Source organism: Panulirus ornatus, chromosome 43, assembly GCF_036320965.1.
Source record: "Panulirus ornatus isolate Po-2019 chromosome 43, ASM3632096v1, whole genome shotgun sequence".
Lineage (NCBI taxonomy): Eukaryota > Metazoa > Arthropoda > Malacostraca > Decapoda > Palinuridae > Panulirus > Panulirus ornatus.
The window spans coordinates 33,178,490-33,200,244 of NC_092266.1; the positions used below are offsets into that span (position 1 = coordinate 33,178,490).

The window sequence follows — 21,755 nt, forward strand, 5'->3', positions numbered from 1 at the left end:
GGAGATAGGCAGATTAGAAAGGGTATTGAATGGTTGGATGAAGAAGTACTATTGTTAGTGAAAGAGAAGAGAGATGCGTTTGGACAATTTTTACTGGTGAATAGTGCAAATGATTGGGAGATATATAAAAGAAGGAGGCAAGAGGTCAAGAGAAAGGTGCAAGAGGTCAAAAAGAGGGCAAATATAAAAGAAAGAGACAAGAGGTCAAGAGAAAGGTGAAAAAGAGGGCAAATGAGAGTTGGGGTGAGAGAGTATCACTAAATCTTAGGGAGAATAAGGAGATTTTTTGGAAGGAGGTGAATAAAGTGCATAAGACAAGAGAACAAATGGGAACATCAGTGAAGGGGGCAAGTGAGGAGGTAGTAACAAGTAGTGGTGAAGTGAGAGGGAGATGGAGTGAGTATTTTGAAGGTTTGTTGAATATGTTTGATGATAGAGTGGCAGATATAGGGTGTTTTGGTTGAGGTGGTGTGCAAAGTGAGAGGGTCAGGGAGAATGATTTGGTAAACAGAGAAAAGATAGTGAAAGCTTTGCAGAAGATGAAAGCCAGCAAGGCGGTGGGTTTGGATGGTATTGCAGTGGAATTTATTAAAAAAGGGGGTGACTATGTTGTTGACTGGTTGGTGAGGATATTCAATGCATGTATGGTTCATGGTGAAGTGCTTGAGGATTGGCGGAATGCATGTATAGTGATATTGTACAAAGGCAAAGGGGATAAAGGTGAGTGTTCAAATTAGAGAGGTATAAGTTTGTTGAGTATTCCTAGGAAATTATAAGGGAGGATATTGATTGAGAGGGTCAAGGCATGTACAGAGCATCAGACTGGGGAAAAGCAGTGTGGTTTCAGAAGTGGTAGAGGATGTGTGGATCAGGTGTTTGCTTTGAAAAATGTATGTCAGAAATACTTAGAAGAGCAGATGGATTTGTATGTAGCATTTATGGATCTGGAGAAGCCATATGATAGAGTTGATAGAGATGCTTTGTGGAAGGTAGGTATTAACAGTATATGGTGTTTGAGGTAAGTTCCTAGAAGCAGTGAAAAGTTTTTATCAAGGATGTAAGGCATGTACGAGTAGGAAGAGAGGAAAGTGATTAGTTCCTAGTGAATGTTGGTTTGTGGCAGGGGTGTGTGATGTCTCCATGGTTGTTTAATTTGTTTATGGATGGTGTTATTAGGGAGGTGATTGCAAGAGTTTTGCAAAGAGGGGCAATTATACAGTCTGTTGTGGATGAGAGGGCTTGGGAAGAGATGGGAGGGCTTGGGACTCTAGAGAATCAGTTGTTGTTTGCTGATGATAAAGCGCTGGTGGCTGATTCAGGTGAGAAAGTGCAGAAGTTGGCGACTGAGTTTGGTAAAGTGTGTGAAAGAAGCTGAGAGTAAAGGTGAATAAGAGCAAGGTTATTAGGTTCAGTTGGGTTGAGGGACAAGTAAATTGGGAAGTAAGTTTGAATGGAGAATAACTAGAGGAACTGAAGTGTTTTAGATATCTGGGAGTGGATTGGGCAGTGAATGGAACCATGGAAGTGGAAGTGACTCACAGGATGGGGGAGGGGGGAAAAGGTTCTGGGTGCATTGAAGAATGTGTGGAAGGTGAGAACGTTATCTCGGAGAGCAAAAATGGGTATGTTTGAAGGAATAGTTGTCCCAACAATGTTATATGGTTGTGAGTCATGGGCTATATTTAGGGTTGTGCGGAGGAGGGTGGATGTGTTGGAAATGAGATGCTTGAAGACAATATGTTGTGTGAGGTGGTTTGATCGAGTAAGTAATGAAAGAGTGAGAGATATGTGTGGTGATAAAAGAGTGTGGTTGAGAGAGCAGAAGGTGTATTGAAATGGTGTGTCAAATGGAGAGAATGAGTGAGGAAAGCTTGACAAAGAGGATATATGTGTCAGAGATGGAGGGAACGAGAAGTGGGAGACCAAATTGGAGGTGGAAGGATGGAGTGAAAAAGATTTTGAGTGATCGTATAGGTATGTATATGTGCGTGTGTGGGCGTTTATGTATATGCATGTGTATGTGGGTGGGTTGGGCCTTTCTTTTGTCTGTTTCCTTGCACTACCTCGCTAACGCAGGAGACAGTAACTTTTTTATCCCTGGGGATAGGGGATTAAGAATACTTCCCACGTATTCCCTGCGTGTCGTAGAAGGTGACTAAAAGGGGAGGGAGCGGGGGGCTGGAAATCCTCCCCTCTCGTTTTTTTTTTTTTTTTTTTTTTTTTTTTTTTTTTTTTTTCAAAAGAAGGAACAGAGAATTGGGCCAGGTGAGGGTATTCCCTCAAAGGCCCAGTCCTCTGTTCTTAACGCTACTTCGCTAAAGCGGGAAATGGCGAATAGTTTGAAAGAAAAGAAAGAAAGATATATATATATATATGTGTGGTATACCGGGGTTGACGTGCTGTCAGTGGACTGAATCAGGGCATGTGAAGCGTCTGGGGTAAACCATGGAAAGCTGTGTAGATATGTATATTTGAGTGTGTGGACGTATGTATATACATGTGTATGGGGGTGGGTTGGGCCATTTCTTTCGTCTGTTTCCTTGCGCTACCTCGCAAACGCGGGAGACAGCGACAAAGCAAAAAAAAAAAAATCCTCCCCTCTCGTTTTTTTTTTTTTTTTTTTAATTTTCCAAAAGAAGGAAGAGAGAAGAGGGCCAGGTGAGGATATTCCCTCAAAGGCCCAGTCCTCTGTTCTTAACGCTACCTCGCTATCGCAGGAAATGGCGAATGGTATGTATATATATATATATATATATATATATATATATATATATATATATATATATATAAATGAGAGTTGGGGTGAGAGACTATCAGTAAATTTTAGGGAGAATAAAAAGATGTTCTGGAAGGAGGTAAATAGGGTGCGTAAGACAAGGGAGCAAATGGGAACTTCAGTGAAGGGCGTAAATGGGGAGGTGATAACAAGTAGCGGTGATGTGAGAAGGAGATGGAATGAGTATTTTGAAGGTTTGTTGACTGTGTCTGATGACAGAGTGGCAGATATAGGGTGTTTTGGTCGAGGTGGTGTGCAAAGTGAGAGGGTTAGGGAAAATGATTTGGTAAACAGAGAAGAGGTAGTAAAAGCTTTGCGGAAGATGAAAGCCGGCAAGGCAGCAGGTTTGGATGGTATTGCAGTGGAATTTATTAAAAAAGGGGGTGACTGTATTGTTGACTGGTTGGTAAGGTTATTTAATGTATGTATGACTCATGGTGAGGTGCCTGAGGATTGGCGGAATGCGTGCATAGTGCCATTGTACAAAGGCAAAGGGGATAAGAGTGAGTGCTCAAATTACAGAGGTATAAGTTTGTTGAGTATTCATGGTAAATTATATGGGAGGGTATTGATTGAGAGGGTGAAGGCATGTACAGAGCATCAGATTGGGGAAGAGCAGTGCGGTTTCAGAAGTGGTAGAGGATGTGTGGATCAGGTGTTTGCTTTGAAGAATGTATGTGAGAAATACTTATAAAAGCAAATGGATTTGTATGTAGCATTTATGGATCTGGAGAAGGCATATGGTAGAGTTGATAGAGATGCTCTGTGGAAGGTATTAAGAATATATGGTGTGGGAGGCAAGTTGTTAGAAGCAGTGAAAAGTTTTTATCGAGGATGTAAGGCATGTGTACGTGTAGGAAGAGAGGAAAGTGATTGGTTCTCAGTGAATGTAGGTTTGCGGCAGGGGTGTGTGATGTCTCCATGGTTGTTTAATTTGTTTATGGATGGGGTTGTTAGGGAGGTAAATGCAAGAGTCCTGGAAAGAGGGGCAAGTATGAAGTCTGTTGGGGATGAGAGAGCTTGGGAAGTGAGTCAGTTGTTGTTCGCTGATGATACAGTGCTGGTGGCTGATTCATGTGAGAAACTGCAGAAGCTGGTGACTGAGTTTGGTAAAGTGTGTGGAAGAAGAAAGTTAAGAGTAAATGTGAATAAGAGCAAGGTTATTAGGTACAGTAGGGTTGAGGGTCAAGTCAATTGGGAGGTGAGTTTGAATGGAGAAAAACTGGAGGAAGTGAAGTGTTTTAGATATCTGGGAGTGGATCTGTCAGCGGATGGAACCATGGAAGCGGAAGTGGATCATAGGGTGGGGGAGGGGGTGAAAATTTTGGGAGCCTTGAAAAATGTGTGGAAGTCGAGAACATTATCTCGGAAAGCAAAAATGGGTATGTTTGAAGGAATAGTGGTTCCAACAATGTTGTATGGTTGCGAGGCGTGGGCTATGGATAGAGATGTGCACAGGAGGATGGATGTGCTGGAAATGAGATGTTTGAGGAAAATGTGTGGTGTGAGGTGGTTTGATCGAGTAAGTAACGTAAGGGTAAGAGAGATGTGTGGAAATAAAAAGAGCGTGGTTGAGAGAGCAGAAGAGGGTGTTTTGAAATGGTTTGGGCACATGGAGAGAATGAGTGAGGAAAGATTGACCAAGAGGATATATGTGTCGGAGGTGGAGGGAACGAGGAGAAGAGGGAGACCAAATTGGAGGTGGAAAGATGGAGTGAAAAAGATTTTGTGTGATCGGGGCCTGAACATGCAGGAGGGTGAAAGGAGGGCAAGGAATAGAGTGAATTGGAGCGATGTGGTATACAGGGGTTGACGTGCTGTCAGTGGATTGAATCAAGGCATGTGAAGCGTCTGGGGTAAACCATGGAAAGCTGTGTAGGTATGTATATTTGCGTGTGTGGACGTGTGTATGTACATGTGTATGGGGGGGGGTTGGGCCATTTCTTTCATCTGTTTCCTTGCGCTACCTCGCAAACGCGGGAGACAGCGACAAAAAAAAAAAAAAAAAAAAAAAAAAAAATATATATATATATATATATATATATATATATATATATATATATATATATATATATATATATATATATATTTCTTTCAAACTATTCGCCATTTCCCGCGTTAGCGAGGTAGCGTTAAGAACAGAGAACTGGGCCTTTGAGGGAATATATATATATATATATATATATATATATATATTTTCTTTTTTTCGTACTATTCGCCATTTCCCACGTCAGCGAGGTAGCGTTAAGAACAGAGGAATGGGCCTTTGAGGGAACATCCTCACCTGGCCCCCTTCTCTGTTCCTTCTTTTCGAAAATTGAAAAAAACGAGAGGGGAGGATTTCCAGCCACCCGCTCCCTCCCCATTTAGTCGCCTTCTACGACACGCAGGGAATACGTGGGAAGTATTCTTTCTCCCCTATCCCCAGGGATAATATATATATATATATATATATATATATATATATATATATATATATATATATATATATATATATATATTTTTTTTTTTTTTTTTTTTTTTGCTGTCTCCCGCGTTTGCGAGGTAGCGCAAGGAAACAGACGAAAGAAATGGCCCAACCCACCCCAATACACATGCCTTGATTCAATCCACTGACAGCACGTCAACCCTGGTATACCACATCGCTCCAATTCACTCTATTCTTTGCCCTCCTTTCACCCTCCTGCATGTTCAGGCCCCGATCACACAAAATCTTTTTTCACTCCATCTTTCCACCTCCAATTTGGTCTCCCTCTTCTCCTCGTTCCCTCCACCTCCGACACATATATCCTCTTGGTCAATCTTTCCTCACTCATTCTCTCCATATGACCAAACCATTTCAAAACACCCTCTTCTGCTCTCTCAACCACGCTCTTTTTATTTCCACACATCTCTCTTACCCTTATGTTACTTACTCGATCAAACCACCTCACACCACACATTGTCCTCAAACATCTCATTTCCAGCACATCCATCCTCCTGCGCACAACTCTATCCATAGTCCACGCCTCGCAACCATACAACATTGTTGGAACCACTATTCCTTCAAACATACCCATTTTTGCTTTCCGAGATAATGTTTTCGACTTCCACACATTCTTCAAGGCTCCCAGAATTTTCGCCCCCTCCCCTACCCTATGATCCACTTCCGCTTCCATGGTTCCATCCGCTGCCAGATCCACTCCCAGATATCTAAAATACTTCACTTCCTCCAGTTTTTCTCCATTCAAACTCACCTCCCAATTGAATTGACCCTCAACCCTACTGTACCTAATAACCTTGCTCTTATTCACATTTACTCTTAACTTTCTTCTTTCACACACTTTACCAAACTCAGTCACCAGCTTCTGCAGTTTCTCACATGAATCAGCCACCAGCGCTGTATCATCAGCGAACAACAACTGACTCACTTCCCAATATATATATATATATATATATATATATATATATATATATATATATATATATATATATATATTTTTTTTTGCTTTGTCGCTGTCTCCCGTGTTTGCGAGGTAGCGCAAGTGTATATATATATATATATATATATATATATATCCCTGGGGATAGGGGATTAAGAATACTTCCCACGTATTCCCTGCGTGTCGTAGAAGGCAACTAAAAGGGGAGGGAGCGGGGGGCTGGAAATCCTCCCCTCTCGTGTTTTTTTTTTACTTTTCCAAAAGAAGGAATAGAGGGGGCCAGGTGAGGATATTCCAAAAAAGGCCCAGTCCTCTGTTCCTAACGCTATCTCGCTAACGCGGGAAATGGCGAATAGTTTAAAAGAAAGAAAGAAAAAAAAAATATATATATATATATATATATATATGGAGGATGGACGTGCTGGAAATGAGATGTTTGAGGACAATGTGTGGTGTGAGGTGGTTTGATCGAGTGAGTAACGTAAGGGTAAGAGAGATGTGTGGAAATAAAAAGAGCGTGGTTGAGAGAGCAGAAGAGGGTGTTTTGAAGTGGTTTGGGCACATGGAGAGAATGAGTGAGGAAAGATTGACCAAGAGGATATATGTGTCGGAGGTGGAGGGAACGAGGAGAAGAGGGAGACCAAATTGGAGGTGGAAAGATGGAGTGAAAAAGATTTTGTGTGATCGGGGCCTGAACATGCAGGAGGGTGAAAGGAGGGCAAGGAATAGAGTGAATTGGAGCGATGTGGTATACCGGGGTTGACGTGCTGTCAGTGGATTGAATCAAGGCATGTGAAGCGTCTGGGGTAAACCATGGAAAGCTGTGTAGGTATGTATATTTGCGTGTGTGGACGTATGTATATACATGTGTATGGGGGGGGTTGGGCCATTTCTTTCGTCTGTTTCCTTGCGCTACCTCGCAAACGTGGGAGACAGCGACAAAGTATAATAAATATAAAAAAAGATATATATATATATATATATATATATATATATATATATATATATATATATATATATATATATATATATATTTTTTTTTTTTTTTTTTGCTTTGTCGCTGTCTACCGCGTTTGCGAGGTAGCGCAAGGAAACAGACGAAAGAAATGGCCACACCCACCCCCATACACATGCCTTAATTCAATGCACTGACAGCACGTTAACCCCGGTATACCACATCGCTCCAATTCACTCTATTCCTTGCCCTCCTTTCACCCTCCTGCATGTTCAGGCCCCGATCACACAAAATCTTTTTCACTCCATCTTTCCACCTCCAATTTGGTCTCCCTCTTCTCCTCGTTCCCTCCACCTCCGACACATATATCCTCTTGGTCAATCTTTCCTCACTCATTCTCTCCATGTGACCAAACCATTTCAAAACACCCTCTTCTGCTCTCTCAACCACGCTCTTTTTATTTCCACACATCTCTCTTACCCTTACGTTACTTACTCGATCAAACCACCTCACACCACACATTGTCCTCAAACATCTCATTTCCAGCACATCCATCCTCCTGCGCACAACTCTATCCATAGTCCACGCCTCGCAACCATATAACATTGTTGGAACCACTATTCCTTCAAACATACCCATTTTTGCTTTCCGAGATAATGTTCTCGACTTCCACACATTCTTCAAGGCTCCCAGAATTTTCGCCCCCTCCCCCACCCTATGATCCACTTCCGCTTCCATGGTTCCATCCGCTGCCAGATCCACTCCCAGATATCTAAAACACTTCACTTCCTCCAGTTTTTCTCCATTCAAACTCACCTCCCAATTGAATTGACCCTCAACCCTACTGTACCTAATAACCTTGCTCTTATTCACATTTACTCTTAACTTTCTTCTTTCACACACTTTACCAAACTCAGTCACCAGCTTCTGCAGTTTCTCACATGAATCAGCCACCAGCGCTGTATCATCAGCGAACAACAACTGACTCACCTCCCAAGCTCTCTCATCCCCAACAGACTTCATACTTGCCCCTCTTTCCAAAACTCTTGCATTCACCTCCCTAACAACCCCAATCCATAAACAAATTAAACAACCATGGAGACATCACACACCCCTGCCGCAAACCTACATTCACTGAGAACCAATCACTTTCCTCTCTTCCTACATGTACACATGCCTTACATCCTCGATAAAAACTTTTCACTGCTTCTAACAACTTGCCTCCCACACCATATATTCTTAATACCCCCATACACATCTATATACATATGTCCACACACGCAAATATACATACCTACACAGCTTTCCATGGTTTACTCCTGACGCTTCACATGCCCTGATTCAATCCACTGACAGCATGTCAACCTCGGTATACCACATCAATCCAATTCACTCTATTCCTTGCCCTCCTTTCACCCTCCTGCATGTTCAGGCCCCGATCACACAAAATCTTTTTCACTCCATCTTTCCACCTCCAATTTGGTCTCCCACTTCTCCTCGTTCCCTCCACCTCCGACACATATATCCTCTTGGTCAATCTTTCCTCACTCATTCTCTCCATGTGCCCAAACCATTTCAAAACACCCTCTTCTGCTCTCTCAACCACGCTCTTTTTATTTCCACACATCTCTCTTACCCTTACGTTACTTACTTGATCAAACCACCTCACACCACACATTGTCCTCAAACATCTCATTTCCAGCACATCCATCCTCCTGCGCACAACTCTATCCATAGCCCACGCCTCGCAACCATACAACATTGTTGGAACCACTATTTCTTCAAACATACCCATTTTTGCTTTCCGAGATAATGTTCTCGACTTCCACACATTCTTCAAGGCTCCCAGAATTTTCGCCCCCTCCCCCACCCTATGATCCACTTCCGCTTCCATGGTTCCATCCGCTGCCAGATCCACTCCCAGATATCTAAAACACTTTACTTCCTCCAGTTTTTCTCCATTGAAACTTACCTCCCAATTGACTTGACCCTCAACCCTACTGTACCTAATAACCTTGCTCTTATTCACATTTACTCTTAACTTTCTTCTTTCACACACTTTACCAAACTCAGTCACCAGCTTCTGCAGTTTCTCACATAAATCAGCCACCAGCGCTGTATCATCAGCGAACAACAACTGACTCACTTCCCAAGCTCTCTCATCCCCAACAGACTTCATGCTTGCCCCTCTTTCCAAAACTCTTGCATTCACCTCCCTAACAACCCCATCCATAAACAAATTAAACAACCATAGAGACATCACACACCCCTGCCGCAAACCTACATTCACTGAGAACCAATCACTTTCCTCTCTTTTTACACGTACACATGCCTTACACCCTCGATAAAAACTTTTCACTGCTTCTAACAACTTGCCTCCCACACCATATATTCTTAATACCTTCCACAGAGCATCTCTATCAACTCTATCATATGCCTTCTCCATATATATATATATATATATATATATATATATATATATATATATATATATATTTGTGTGTATGTGTGTGTGTATTTGTGTATGAATGTATTTGTACATATGAGTGGATGGGTCATTCTTTTTCTGTTTCCTGGTATTACCTTGCTATTGCAGGAAACTGCGATCAAGTATATTAATAATGGATATGCATAAAACCACATGGAAAATGAAACACGTTAAGTTATCAAGTGCACTCTCATGTAATGATCTCATTGTCAGAGGAGATACATCCTCCCAAACCCAGACACTGTGAATGCCAGATCCCTCAGAACCCAGGCATTAATGAGGTACAATTTTTCTCCTGAATTTTGGAATAGCTAAGCTTCACACCTTTCACGCCAAGCTGTATAGGTTTGGCATAATATGGTTCAGGATTGTGGGGATATAAATTTTTCTCCCAAAACCTATAACATGTCCCAATCCTGAAACACTTGCTCTTGATTTGGAAAAATATACTTTTATCAATGACAAATGATAAAAAAGATGGTACATTTTTGGGTTCATGATATGAAGAAAATAGAGAAAATAATGTACATGCTATTCGCAGTTTAATGTAGCATCATTACAGTGTTACTATTTTTCAAAAAGCATATCTCTTCCCTTACATAATATGTTGCTATTGTTTGCAGAATTTCTTTCTATTACTGTCATTTATATTACATCTTTTTAGATTAGATATTGTCGTAACTCATAGTGTTTGCTTTATGAAAATTGATGTATCATTCAAAATTTTGTCAGTTAAAACATCAGAAGGCTGACTCAATAGCTATATATTTCTTGCTGTAAATGATGTGTCTGATTAATTTGAAGAAATAGTGTATAGAATAAAGAAATAAGAATTACACAGTAATCATACACAAATACCCTCAAAATTATATACTCAGCCTTGTGCTTTGCACCATCCTCTATTTTTTTTTTATTGAAAGGATATCCTCTCTCGGAGCAATAGTACATGGTAACTTTAATTCAAAATTTTAACATTTAATTCAAAATTCTAACAGTAATTGATATTTTTTTGTTTTATGAAGCTAATTATCAAAAGTATCAAATTAGAATGTAAGCTTTACACATTGTGCCTAAATATATGACAAATTATTGATTCTCTTGTCTGTCATCTTTAAGTCTGTTTATGTAGGATTGGTTCAGTGCATTCATCCTCTCAAGGCAACATGCACTTTCTGTTGAAATTGATTTGTACAATTTAGGTTCCCAGTTCCAACCCATAGGCATGTAAAAGGTTGGGATGTCTCTAGCTATGTAGAAAGCATAGTGGATGTTAACTTGGTTAGAATGGAATGCTACATCCCTTTTACCAGAACTCTGTCCTTGTAATTATGGTTTGATTGCTTCTCGGATGCCTGTTACATCAGAGATAGAGTATACTGGGTCCTGAAATTCTTTCCCTTCCCCAGAAACCCACTCTGCTTTCATTTCTGCCAAGAAGTACTGCAAAACTGTTCTTTGCAAAGGCAGCACGCCTTTATAAAATGTAAGAATGCTGGCTTGACTTCTTCTGTTAACAAATCTTTCTGGTCCTTAACCAAAACCATCTTCAGTGTTTCAGCCTTTCCTACTTTCTTACTATCTTTGAACAGTGAAGCTGCAGAATTCCCTCTTTCTGTAACTTCCCAACATTTAAGAGTCAGGTCAACAAACTTCTGCAGAACCTTGATTAATTTCTTTATTCTTTTTCTTTTACTTTGCTTTTTTTCTTTTTTTACCTAAGATAGCCTTGACTGGGGCATGTTTCACACAGTGTTGTCAGTTAATATAAACAGAGAAAAGTGAAAGGCAATTCATGCTGAAAAAAGTATCAGCACCCCAAAAAATTAGTTTTTATATAGATATGAAACATGAACTTTTATTTAATAAAGAACCATGAACTTTTATTTAATAAAGGGCCTTATACTTTTTTCAGTTTATGCTTTTTGTAAGATAGATAGGTAGCATGATTTATATGGCATATATAACACTGGGCTCATTGTTTATTGTACTGATTGTTTATCAGTACTTTATTTACATGAATGTTACCACTCAGGTACAGTCAACAAAAAAGTATCCATATGATTAGAGTGCATTGCATTTTGAAGCAGGATTAAGAATTTTGATATATTCTTGTGGGATTCCATGTAAGTTTTCTTTTCATACCTTAAGGGTAGAAAGTTTTACTTTGAGGTAGCCCCATCTCTTGAACATTCCTCTATCAAACAGCTTTTTAAAACTTTTTTATGCTATTTACTTTTATTTCCTCCTCCATCACTATAATGCTGCAAAAGTACCTCTCTAAATCTTTTGTAACATGTTTCATGCTTTATCTCATGCAATGCCCTCTAATTGTTCTATTCTCACATCTTATGAAGAGCTGTTCATTGTGTCCATCATGAATCTGATTTAAGAACAAAGGTTGTGATCAGATCACCCTTTACTTGTTTCTCTTCCATGGTCTGCAAACAAATGTGGAGCCCTGATTGATTTCTAATGTTCTTTGTTTTTCTCTTACTCATTTGCCTTTCACCAGAAATATCCTTGATTGGGGTATGCCTTGCCCATACCATGGTTCTCACAATAAAAAAGATTGCATATTTACTTTATGTTTCCCTTGATCTGACACTGTGTAGCTTTTTTTCTGGTTTAAATTTGGTACTTGTCATTTTGGAACTGCTTGTTTCTTAGTCAGGTCTAAAATCTTTAAAGAGTGTGAGTTGCACATGTCCTTTTGGAACTGCGTGTTACTCAGTCAGATCTAAAATCTTTAAAGAGTGTGAGTTGCTCTTGTCATTTTGGAACAGCTTGTTTCTCACTCAGGTCTAAAATCTTAAAAGTGTGACTTGCAGTATTGTTTAGTCATAAGTGTATCACATGGTCTGTCTCATGAATGCATAATTTGTCATGGGCATGTTCAATTAAATGGACTTGAAGTGTTTCCTTCTGATGTTTTAGTAGACAGTGCATACTAGTATTATTACTTTTTAACAACATATTTAAGCATTTTCTTCAATTAACCACCTAATTTGTTATTGAAATTTAACATCTCTTTATTTTTCACAGATTTCTCTCTCTCTTCAGCATGTTTTCTAAATTGGTTTGGATGGTGCCAGACCCCTTTATTTATTTGATGCTGTATCCTTAAACTAACCTGCATGCTATTCCATAGTACGAGACAGACGACCTCAGGGAGTACTTCGCATGCACATACTCAACGGAACTAAACTTGATTCCTGGGGCAAAGGTAGCATAGATTTTATTGTACAGGAGGAAAAGTATCCTTTAACAGCAAATATTTTTGGCTTAATCTTGTAGAGAGATCCACATGATCAGGAAACAGTAAATTTGCCAAAATATTCACATTTTGATATTTTGAGGTTTATAAATGGAACTCGGTCCACAAACACACACTCTGTCTCCCTACCACACTTAACTCAAAACAACATTCTAAAACTAATAAATTTCCTAATTTTTTTTTTTTTTTTCCAAAGGAAGGAACAGAGAAGGGGGCCAGGTGAGGATATTCCCTAAAGGCCCAGTCCTCTGTTCTTAACGCTACCTCGCTATCGCGGGAAATGGCGAATAGTATGAATGAAAAAAATTAATTAATTATATATATATATATATATATATATATATATATATATATATATATATATATATATATATATATATATATATATATGTATATATATTATCCCTGGGGATAGGGGAGAAAGAATACTTCCCATGTATTCCCTGCGTGTCGTAGAAGGCGACTAAAAGGGGAGGGAGCGGGGGGCTGGAAATCCTCCCCTCTCGCTTTTTTTTTTAAATTTTCCAAAAGAGGGAACAGAGAAGGGGGCCAGGTGAGGATATTCCCTCAAAGGCCCAGTCCTCTGTTCTCTACGCTACCTCGCTAATGCGGGAAATGGCGAATAGTATGAAAAAAAATATATATATATATTATTTTTTTTTTATTATACTTTGTCGCTGTCTCCCGCGTTTGCGAGGTAGCACAAGGAAACAGACGAAAGAAATGGCCCAACCCCCCCCATACACATGTATATACATACGTCCACACACGCAAATATACATACCTACACAGCTTTCCATGGTTTACCCCAGACGCTTCACATGCCTTGATTCAGTCCACTGACAGCACGTCAACCCCGGTATACCACATCGCTCCAATTCACTCTATTCCTTGCCCTCCTTTTCACCCTCCTGCATGTTCAGGCCCCGATCACACAAAATCTTTTTCACTCCATCTTTCCACCTCCAATTTGGTCTCCCTCTTCTCCTCGTTCCCTCCACCTCCGACACATATATCCTCTTGGTCAATCTTTCCTCACTCATTCTCTCCATGTGCCCAAACCACTTCAAAACACCCTCTTCTGCTCTCTCAACCACGCTCTTTTTATTTCCACACATCTCTCTTACCCTTACGTTACTCACTCGATCAAACCACCTCACACCACACATTGTCCTCAAACATCTCATTTCCAGCACATCCACCCTCCTGCGCACGACTCTATCCATAGCCCACGCCTCGCAACCATACAACATTGTTGGAACCACTATTCCTTCAAACATACCCATTTTTGCTTTCCGAGATAATGTTCTCGACTTCCACACATTCTTCAAGACTCCCAGAATTTTCGCCCCCTCCCCGACCCTATGATTCACTTCCGCTTCCATGGTTTCATCCGCTGCCAAATCCACTCCCAGATATCTAAAACACTTTACTTCCTACAGTTTTTCTTCATTCAAACTTACCTCCCAGTTGACTTGACCCTAAACCCTACTGTACCTAATAACCTTGCTCTTATTTACATTTACTCTCAACTTTCTTCTTTCACACACTTTACCAAACTCAGTCACCAGCACTGTATCATCAGCGAACAACAACTGACTCACTTCCTAAGCACTCTCATCCACAACAGACTGCATACTTGCCCCTCTTTCCAAAACTCTTACATTCACCACCCTAACAACCCCATCCATAAACAAATTAAGCAACCATGGAGACATCACACACCCCTGCCGCAAACCTACATTCCCTGAGAACCAATCACTTTCCTCTCTTCCTACACGTACACATGCCTTACATCCTCGATAAAAACTTTTCACTGCTTCTAACAACTTGCCTCCCACACCCATATATTCTTAATACCATCCACAGAGCATCTCTATCAACTCTATCATATGCCTTCTCCAGATCCATAAATGCTACATACAAATCCATTTGCTTTTCTAAGTATTTCTCACATACATTCTTCAAAGCAAACACCTGATCCACACATCCTCTACCACTTCTGAAACCACACTGCTCTTCCCCAATCTGATGCTCGGTACATGCTTTCACCCTCTCAGTCAATCCCCTCCCATATAATTTACCAGGAATACAACAAACTTATACCTCTGTAATTTGAGCACTCACTCTTATCCCCTTTACCTTTGTACAATGGCACTATGCAAGCATTCCGCCAATCCTCAGGCACCTCACCATGAATCATACGTACATTAAATAACCTTACCAACCAGTCAACAATACAGTCACCCCCTTTTTTTTAATAAATTCCACTGCAATACCATCCAAACCTGCTGCCGTGCCAGCTTTCATCTTCCGCAAAGCATTTACTACCTCTTCTCTGTTTACCAAATCACCCTCCCCAACCCTCTCACTTTGCACACCACCTCGATCAAAACACCCTATGTCTGCCACTCTATCATCAAACACATATCATCAAACACATTCAACAAACCTTCAAAATACTCACTTCATCTCCTTCTCACATCACCACTACTTGTTATCACCTCCCCATTAGCCCCCATCACTGAAGTTGCCATTTGTTCCCTTCTCTTACGCACTTTATTTACCTCCTTCCAGAACATCTTTTTATTCTCCTTAAAATTTAATGATACTCTCTCACCCCAACTCTCGTTTGCCATCTTTTTCACCTCTTGCACCTTTCTTTTGACCTCCTGCCTCTTTCTTTTATACATTTCCCACTCATTTACATTATTTCCCTGCAAAAATTGTCCAAATGCCTCTCTCTTTTCTTTCACTAATAATCTTACTTCTTCATCCCACCACTCACTACCCTTTCTAATCTGCCCATCTCCCACGCTTTTCATGCCACAAGCATCTTTTGCGCAAGCCATCACCTCTTCCCTAAATACATCCCATTCCTCCCCCACTCCCCTTACCTCTTTTGTTCTCACCTTTTTCCATTCTGTACTCAGTCTTTCCTGGTACTTCCTCACACAAGTCTCCTTCCCAAGCTCACTTACTCTCACCACTCTCTTCACCCCAACATTCTCTTTTCTTTTCTGAAAACCTCTACAAATCTTCACCTTCGCCTCCACAAGATAATGATCAGACATCCCTCCAGTTGCACCTCTCAGTACATTAACATATATATATGGAAATGGTGAAGAGCTTGTAGATTTGTGTGCCGAAAAAGGACTGATGATTGGGAATACCTGGTTTAAAAAGAGAGATATACATAAATATATGTATGTAAGTAGGAGAGATGGCCAGAGAGCGTTATTGGATTACCTGTTAATTGATATGCACGCAAAAGAGAGACTTTTGGATGATAATGTTCTGAGAGGTGCAACTGGAGCGATGTCTGATCATTATCTTGTGGAGGCAAAGGTGAAGATTTGTAGAGGTTTTCAGAAAAGAAGAAAAATGTTGGGGTGAAGAGAGTGGTGAGAGTAAGTGAGCTTGGGAAGGAGACTTGTGTGAGAAAGTACCAGGAGAGACTGAGTGCAGAATGGAAAAAGGTGAGAACAAAGGACGTAAGGGGAGTGGGGGGAGGAATGGGATGTATTTAGGGAAGCAGTGATGGCTTGCACAAAAGATTCTTGTGGCATGAAAAGCTTGGGAGGTGGGCAGATTAGAAAGGGTAGTGAGTGGTGGGATGAAGAAGTAAAATTATTAGTGAAAGAGAAGAGAGAGGGTGACTGTATTGTTGACTGGTTGGTAAGGTTATTTAATGTATGTATGACTCATGGTGAGGTGCCTGAGGATTGGCGGAATGCGTGCATAGTGCCATTGTACAAAGGCAAAGGGGAGTGCTCAAATTACAGAGGTATAAGTTTGTTGAGTATTCCTGGTAAATTATATGGGAGGGTGTTGATTGAGAGGGTGAAGGCATGTACAGAGCATCAGATTGGGGAAGAGCAGTGTGGTTTCAGAAGTGGTAGAGGATGTGTGGATCAGGTGTTTGCTTTGAAGAATGTGTGAGAAATACTTAGAAAAGCAAATGGATTTGTATGTAGCATTTATGGATCTGGAGAAGGCATATGATAGAGTTGATAGAGATGCTCTGTGGAAGGTATTAAGAATATATGGTGTGGGAGGAAAGTTGTTAGAAGCAGTGAAAAGTTTTTATCGAGGATGTAAGGCATGTGTACGTGTAGGAAGAGAGGAAAGTGATTGGTTCTCAGTGAATGTAGGTTTGCGGCAGGGGTGTGTGATGTCTCCATGGTTGTTTAATTTGTTTATGGATGGGGTTGTTAGGGAGGTAAATGCAAGAGTTTTGGAAAGAGGAGCAAGTATGAAGTCTGTTGGGGATGAGAGAGCTTGGGAAGTGAGTCAGTTGTTGTTCGCTGATGATACAGCGCTAGTGGCTGATTCATGTGAGAAACTGCAGAAGCTGGTGACTGAGTTTGGAAAAGTGTGTGGAAGAAGAAAGTTAAGAGTAAATGTGAATAAGAGCAAGGTTATTAGGTACAGTAGGGTTGAGGGTCAAGTCAATTGGGAGGTGAGTTTGAATGGAGAAAAACTGGAGGAAGTGAAGTGTTTTAGATATCTGGGAGTTGATCTGGCAGCGGATGGAACCATGGAAGCGGAAGTGGATCATAGGGTGGGGGAGGGGGCGAAAATTCTGGGGGCCTTGAAGAATGTGTGGAAGTCGAGAACATTATCTCGGAAAGCAAAAATGGGTATGTTTGAAGGAATAGTGGTTCCAACAATGTTGTATGGTTGCGAGGCGTGGGCTATGGATAGAGTTGTGCGCAGGAGGATGGATGTGCTGGAAATGAGATGTTTGAGGACAATGTGTGGTGTGAGGTGGTTTGATCGAGTGAGTAACGTAAGGGTAAGAGAGATGTGTGGAAATAAAAAGAGCGTGGTTGAGAGAGCAGAAGAGGGTGTTTTGAAGTGGTTTGGGCACATGGAGAGGATGAGTGAGGAAAGATTGACCAAGAGGATATATGTGTCGGAGGTGGAGGGAACAAGGAGAAGAGGGAGACCAAATTGGAGGTGGAAAGATGGAGTGAAAAAGATTTTGTGTGATCGGGGCCTGAACATGCAGTAGGGTGAAAGGAGGGCAAGGAACAGAGTGAATTGGAGCGATTTGGTATACCGGGGCTGACGTGCTGTCAGTGGATTGAATCAAGGCATGTGAAGCGTCTGGGGTAAACCATGGAAAGCTGTGTAGGTATGTATATTTGCATGTGTGGACGTATGTATATACATGTGTATGGGGGGGGTTGGGCCATTTCTTTCGTCTGTTTCCTTGCGCTACCTCGCAAACGCGGGAGACAGCGACAAAGTTTAAAAAAAAAAAAATATATATATATATATATATATATATTTTTTTTTTATATACTATTCGCCATCTCCCGCATATGCACATATACATACATATACATACACATAGGCAGGCATCATATACATACACATGTACATATTCATACTTGTTTGCCTTCATCTATTCCTGTCGCTACCCCGCCCCACAGGAAACAGCATCACTGTCCCCTGCTTCAAGGAGGCGGCGCTAGGAATGCGGATAAAAAGGCCACATTCGTTCACGCTCAGTCTCTACCTGTCATGTGTAATGCACCGAAGCCACAGCTCCCTATCCACATCCAGGCCCCACAGACCTTTCCATGGTTTACCCTAGATGCTTCACATGCCTTGATTCAGTCCACTGACAGCATGTTGACTCCAGTATACCACATCATTCCAATTGCCTCTGTTCCTTGCATACCTCTCACCCTCCTGTATGTTTAGGTCCCGTTTGCTCAAAATGTTTTTCACTCCGTCCTTCCACCTCCAATTTGGTCTCCCGCTTCTCCTTGTTCCCTCCACCTCTGACACATGTATCCTCTTTTTCAACCTTTTCTCACTTATTCTCTCCATATGTCCAAACCATTTCAACACACTCTTTTCTACCCTTTTAACCATACTCTTTTTATTTCCACACATCTCTCTTACACTTACATTACATTGTGTGTGGTAAGGGGTGAAAAACAGGCTGGAAACCTTACTTTTTGTATCATCACTCTTTAAAAACAGAAATGGAAGTAGGTGTTAGGCCAAGATTTATCCTCAAATAGTTGTCTGCCTTGTAGGTTTTATGTGGGTTACACCTAATACCTTCAGACAATAACCAAATTCATGTTATATTATTTTTGTACTTTATTCCCTAAATTCTTAGTACTGAAAGTAATATCAAAAATGGTGGAAGCAGGAGGGGAGAGAGACTGAGAAGGAGATGGAAGGGGACTTTAGGGGACTGGGGCCTTAATATTCAGGAGGGTGAGAGGTTATGTATGAGATAGAATGAATTGGATTAGTGTGGTGTATGAGGGTGCACATGAAGCAATCCAGGTAAACCATGGAGTAGCATGTGAGACTTGGTTGTGGATGGTAGGCTCTGGTCTCAATATATCAAATGAGGCCATTATTCATTTGTTCCTGGAGCATTCTCATGAACATGGGAGAACTAGTTAGACATACATAAAAAAGAATTATGTTCTTCATGTAGATCATACCCTTTAACATTTTATCTTATATAATCTATTTTTCATTTTAATTTATTACTTCTGTATATTGAATAATTTTTTAAAATTTTGATTTGGAATTCTCCATAATATTCAGTCAGATGGGAAATAGGGTATTAAAAGTGCTCAGATAAACTGACATTTGTTTTTTAAATGTATCAATACATGTTTCTTTGATTTTTGCTTTGGTTCAGTATTAAGAAGTATCCTTCACATATAGCTTACTCAAACTATAAACATTCTCAGTACTGACATTGTTTCATTCATATTTATTATAATTTTTTTCTCACAAAAGTCTAATTGAAACTTCCACATCTCCAGGCACTCTCCAGTCATTTTGTGAGGTAAGCTTGGGATCTCAAGTTCATCGCACAAGTATAGCCACATCTCCACATCCCAGGTGGGATTCTACTATGCAGTTCCTGGTCAAGTCCTTATCTGAGGATGTCTTGTGTATTACAGTATATGAGAAAGGTTATTTTAAGCCAAATGGTAGGTTATGCCTTACATTTGTTTTACTTATCTTTATGCTATAAACAGAAAGTTGATAAAAGTGAAGAAATGACAGAATTACTCTATCATATTAATCTCATTCATTTTGAGGATTACTACATTCCTAGAATTTTTCATAAAAATTCCATTGTACATTAAAAGTATAATTGTATATTGTTGCACTAAGATCATCATGTCCAGGATAATACAAAACACTCACATATCATCAGTAAAATAAGCATCTTCCTGCTGTAGTAAATTAAGCAGAATTAGCATTTAGATATTTCTTTTACAATACAGTATTGTACTGATATTAATATGTGCATTGACTACATTATAATTTCACAGATGTACACAGAAAAAAGTGTGAAGTGCAAAACCCCATTATGTCTGAACAGAGAGCCTTTTATATTTTTCTTACTAGTGACCTTTCCTGTGTTACAATTTTAGCTGATCCCCTTTTCTACCTTGCATTCCTCATAATTTCATAGATGAACACAGAAAAAAGTGTGAATTGCAAAACTCAAGTACGTCTAAACAGAGAGCCTTTTTATTTTTTTTTTCTTGTGACCTTCACTAGGTCACAATTCTAGCTGATCCTCTTTTCTACCTTGTATTACTATTTACAGAATTCCTTGGACGAACAGAGATAAAAATTCACCAAGTGTATGAGGAATCAAAGAGTGAGCCAGGTGCACAACCACAGCTTCACAAACTTACACTACAAGAAGTCAGATCTGGAGAAGTTATATTAAAAATTTCTCTTCAACTTTTTGATCGATTATAGTAGTGACTTTTTTTACATTTTATTCGTAGAGCAAATGCAATATTCTAGATACTAAAGCATCTGTGACAAAAAGTCTTAAACTTGTATGGCTTTACAGTCTAGAGGCATGCATCACCATTTTCTTTTTACCTTTTGTAATTTGAAAAAGTGCAAATGAAGAATCAACTGTTACTTAATGTAAAGAAGCATATATAAAGCCTTGATATGTATGTAAAATTCATTTCATTACTAAGTGCTTTTATATTATTTAGAAATTCTTCAGTGATGATATGTGTAAGCAGATGTTGAATATATATATATATATATATATATATATATATATATATATATATATATATATATATATATACATATCCCTGGGGATAAGGGAGAAAGAATACTTCCCACGTATTCCCTGCATGTCGTAGAAGGCAACTAAACGGGGAGGGAGCGGGGGGCTGGAAATCCTCCCCTCTTGTTTTTTTTTTAATTTTCCAAAAGAAGGAACAGAGAACGAGGCCAGGTGAGGATATTCCCTCATAGGCCCAGTCCTCTGTTCTTAACGCTACCTTGCTAACGCGGGAAATGGCGAATAGTTTGAAAAAAAGAAAAAGAATATATATATATATATATATATATATATATATATGATTTGAGAGATATTTCAGTTTCATTTTTAAAGTTTTAAGAAAGGCAAAACCTCTATTTTAGGAGAATATTACACTGAAATACAGTAAATGATTTGGAAAAGATTATGAATATTAGTTTGATATGTAACATTAAAAAAAATCACATACAAGTAGAGTATTGAAAATCCACATTCCTCAAATCCATTAAGTATGTGGTCCAGTGCTTTCTAGATTACTGCTAATTTCAAGCACAAGTTTCCAGTAAGTAATGTAAGTAAATATTCATTAATATTTACACACATTACAGGCAGATGACTTTAAGAATATGTATTAGGTGTACAAAATATGCTAAGGCTACAATATGTGTATACCAGTATCTGTAACTCCTGCATGTACAGTTTTATTGTTATATCTAATTGCCTCTTCAGTATTACTAAGGTAATGATTAGAATAAACAATGGCTTC

The 21,755-nt window shown here is 39.8% G+C and overlaps 1 protein-coding gene across 12 annotated transcripts in view; it reads left to right on the forward strand.

Moving 5' to 3' along the window:
• Window positions 1-21,460, forward strand: part of LOC139762542 (intersectin-1-like) — a 382,245-nt gene extending 360,785 nt beyond the window's left edge. For 11 of the 12 annotated variants that reach the window (XM_071687546.1, XM_071687541.1, XM_071687544.1 and 8 more), the window contains 2 exons: window positions 19,725-19,895; window positions 20,525-21,460. In XM_071687546.1, the coding sequence (XP_071543647.1) occupies window positions 19,725-19,895; window positions 20,525-20,682 (329 nt within the window). In that variant the 3' untranslated portion in view covers window positions 20,683-21,460. Of the gene's footprint in view, window positions 1-12,789; window positions 12,865-19,724; window positions 19,896-20,524 lie in introns of all 12 variants that reach the window. The other variant, XM_071687542.1, reaches the window with a different exon arrangement.
• The last annotated feature ends 295 nt before the right edge of the window (window positions 21,461-21,755 follow it).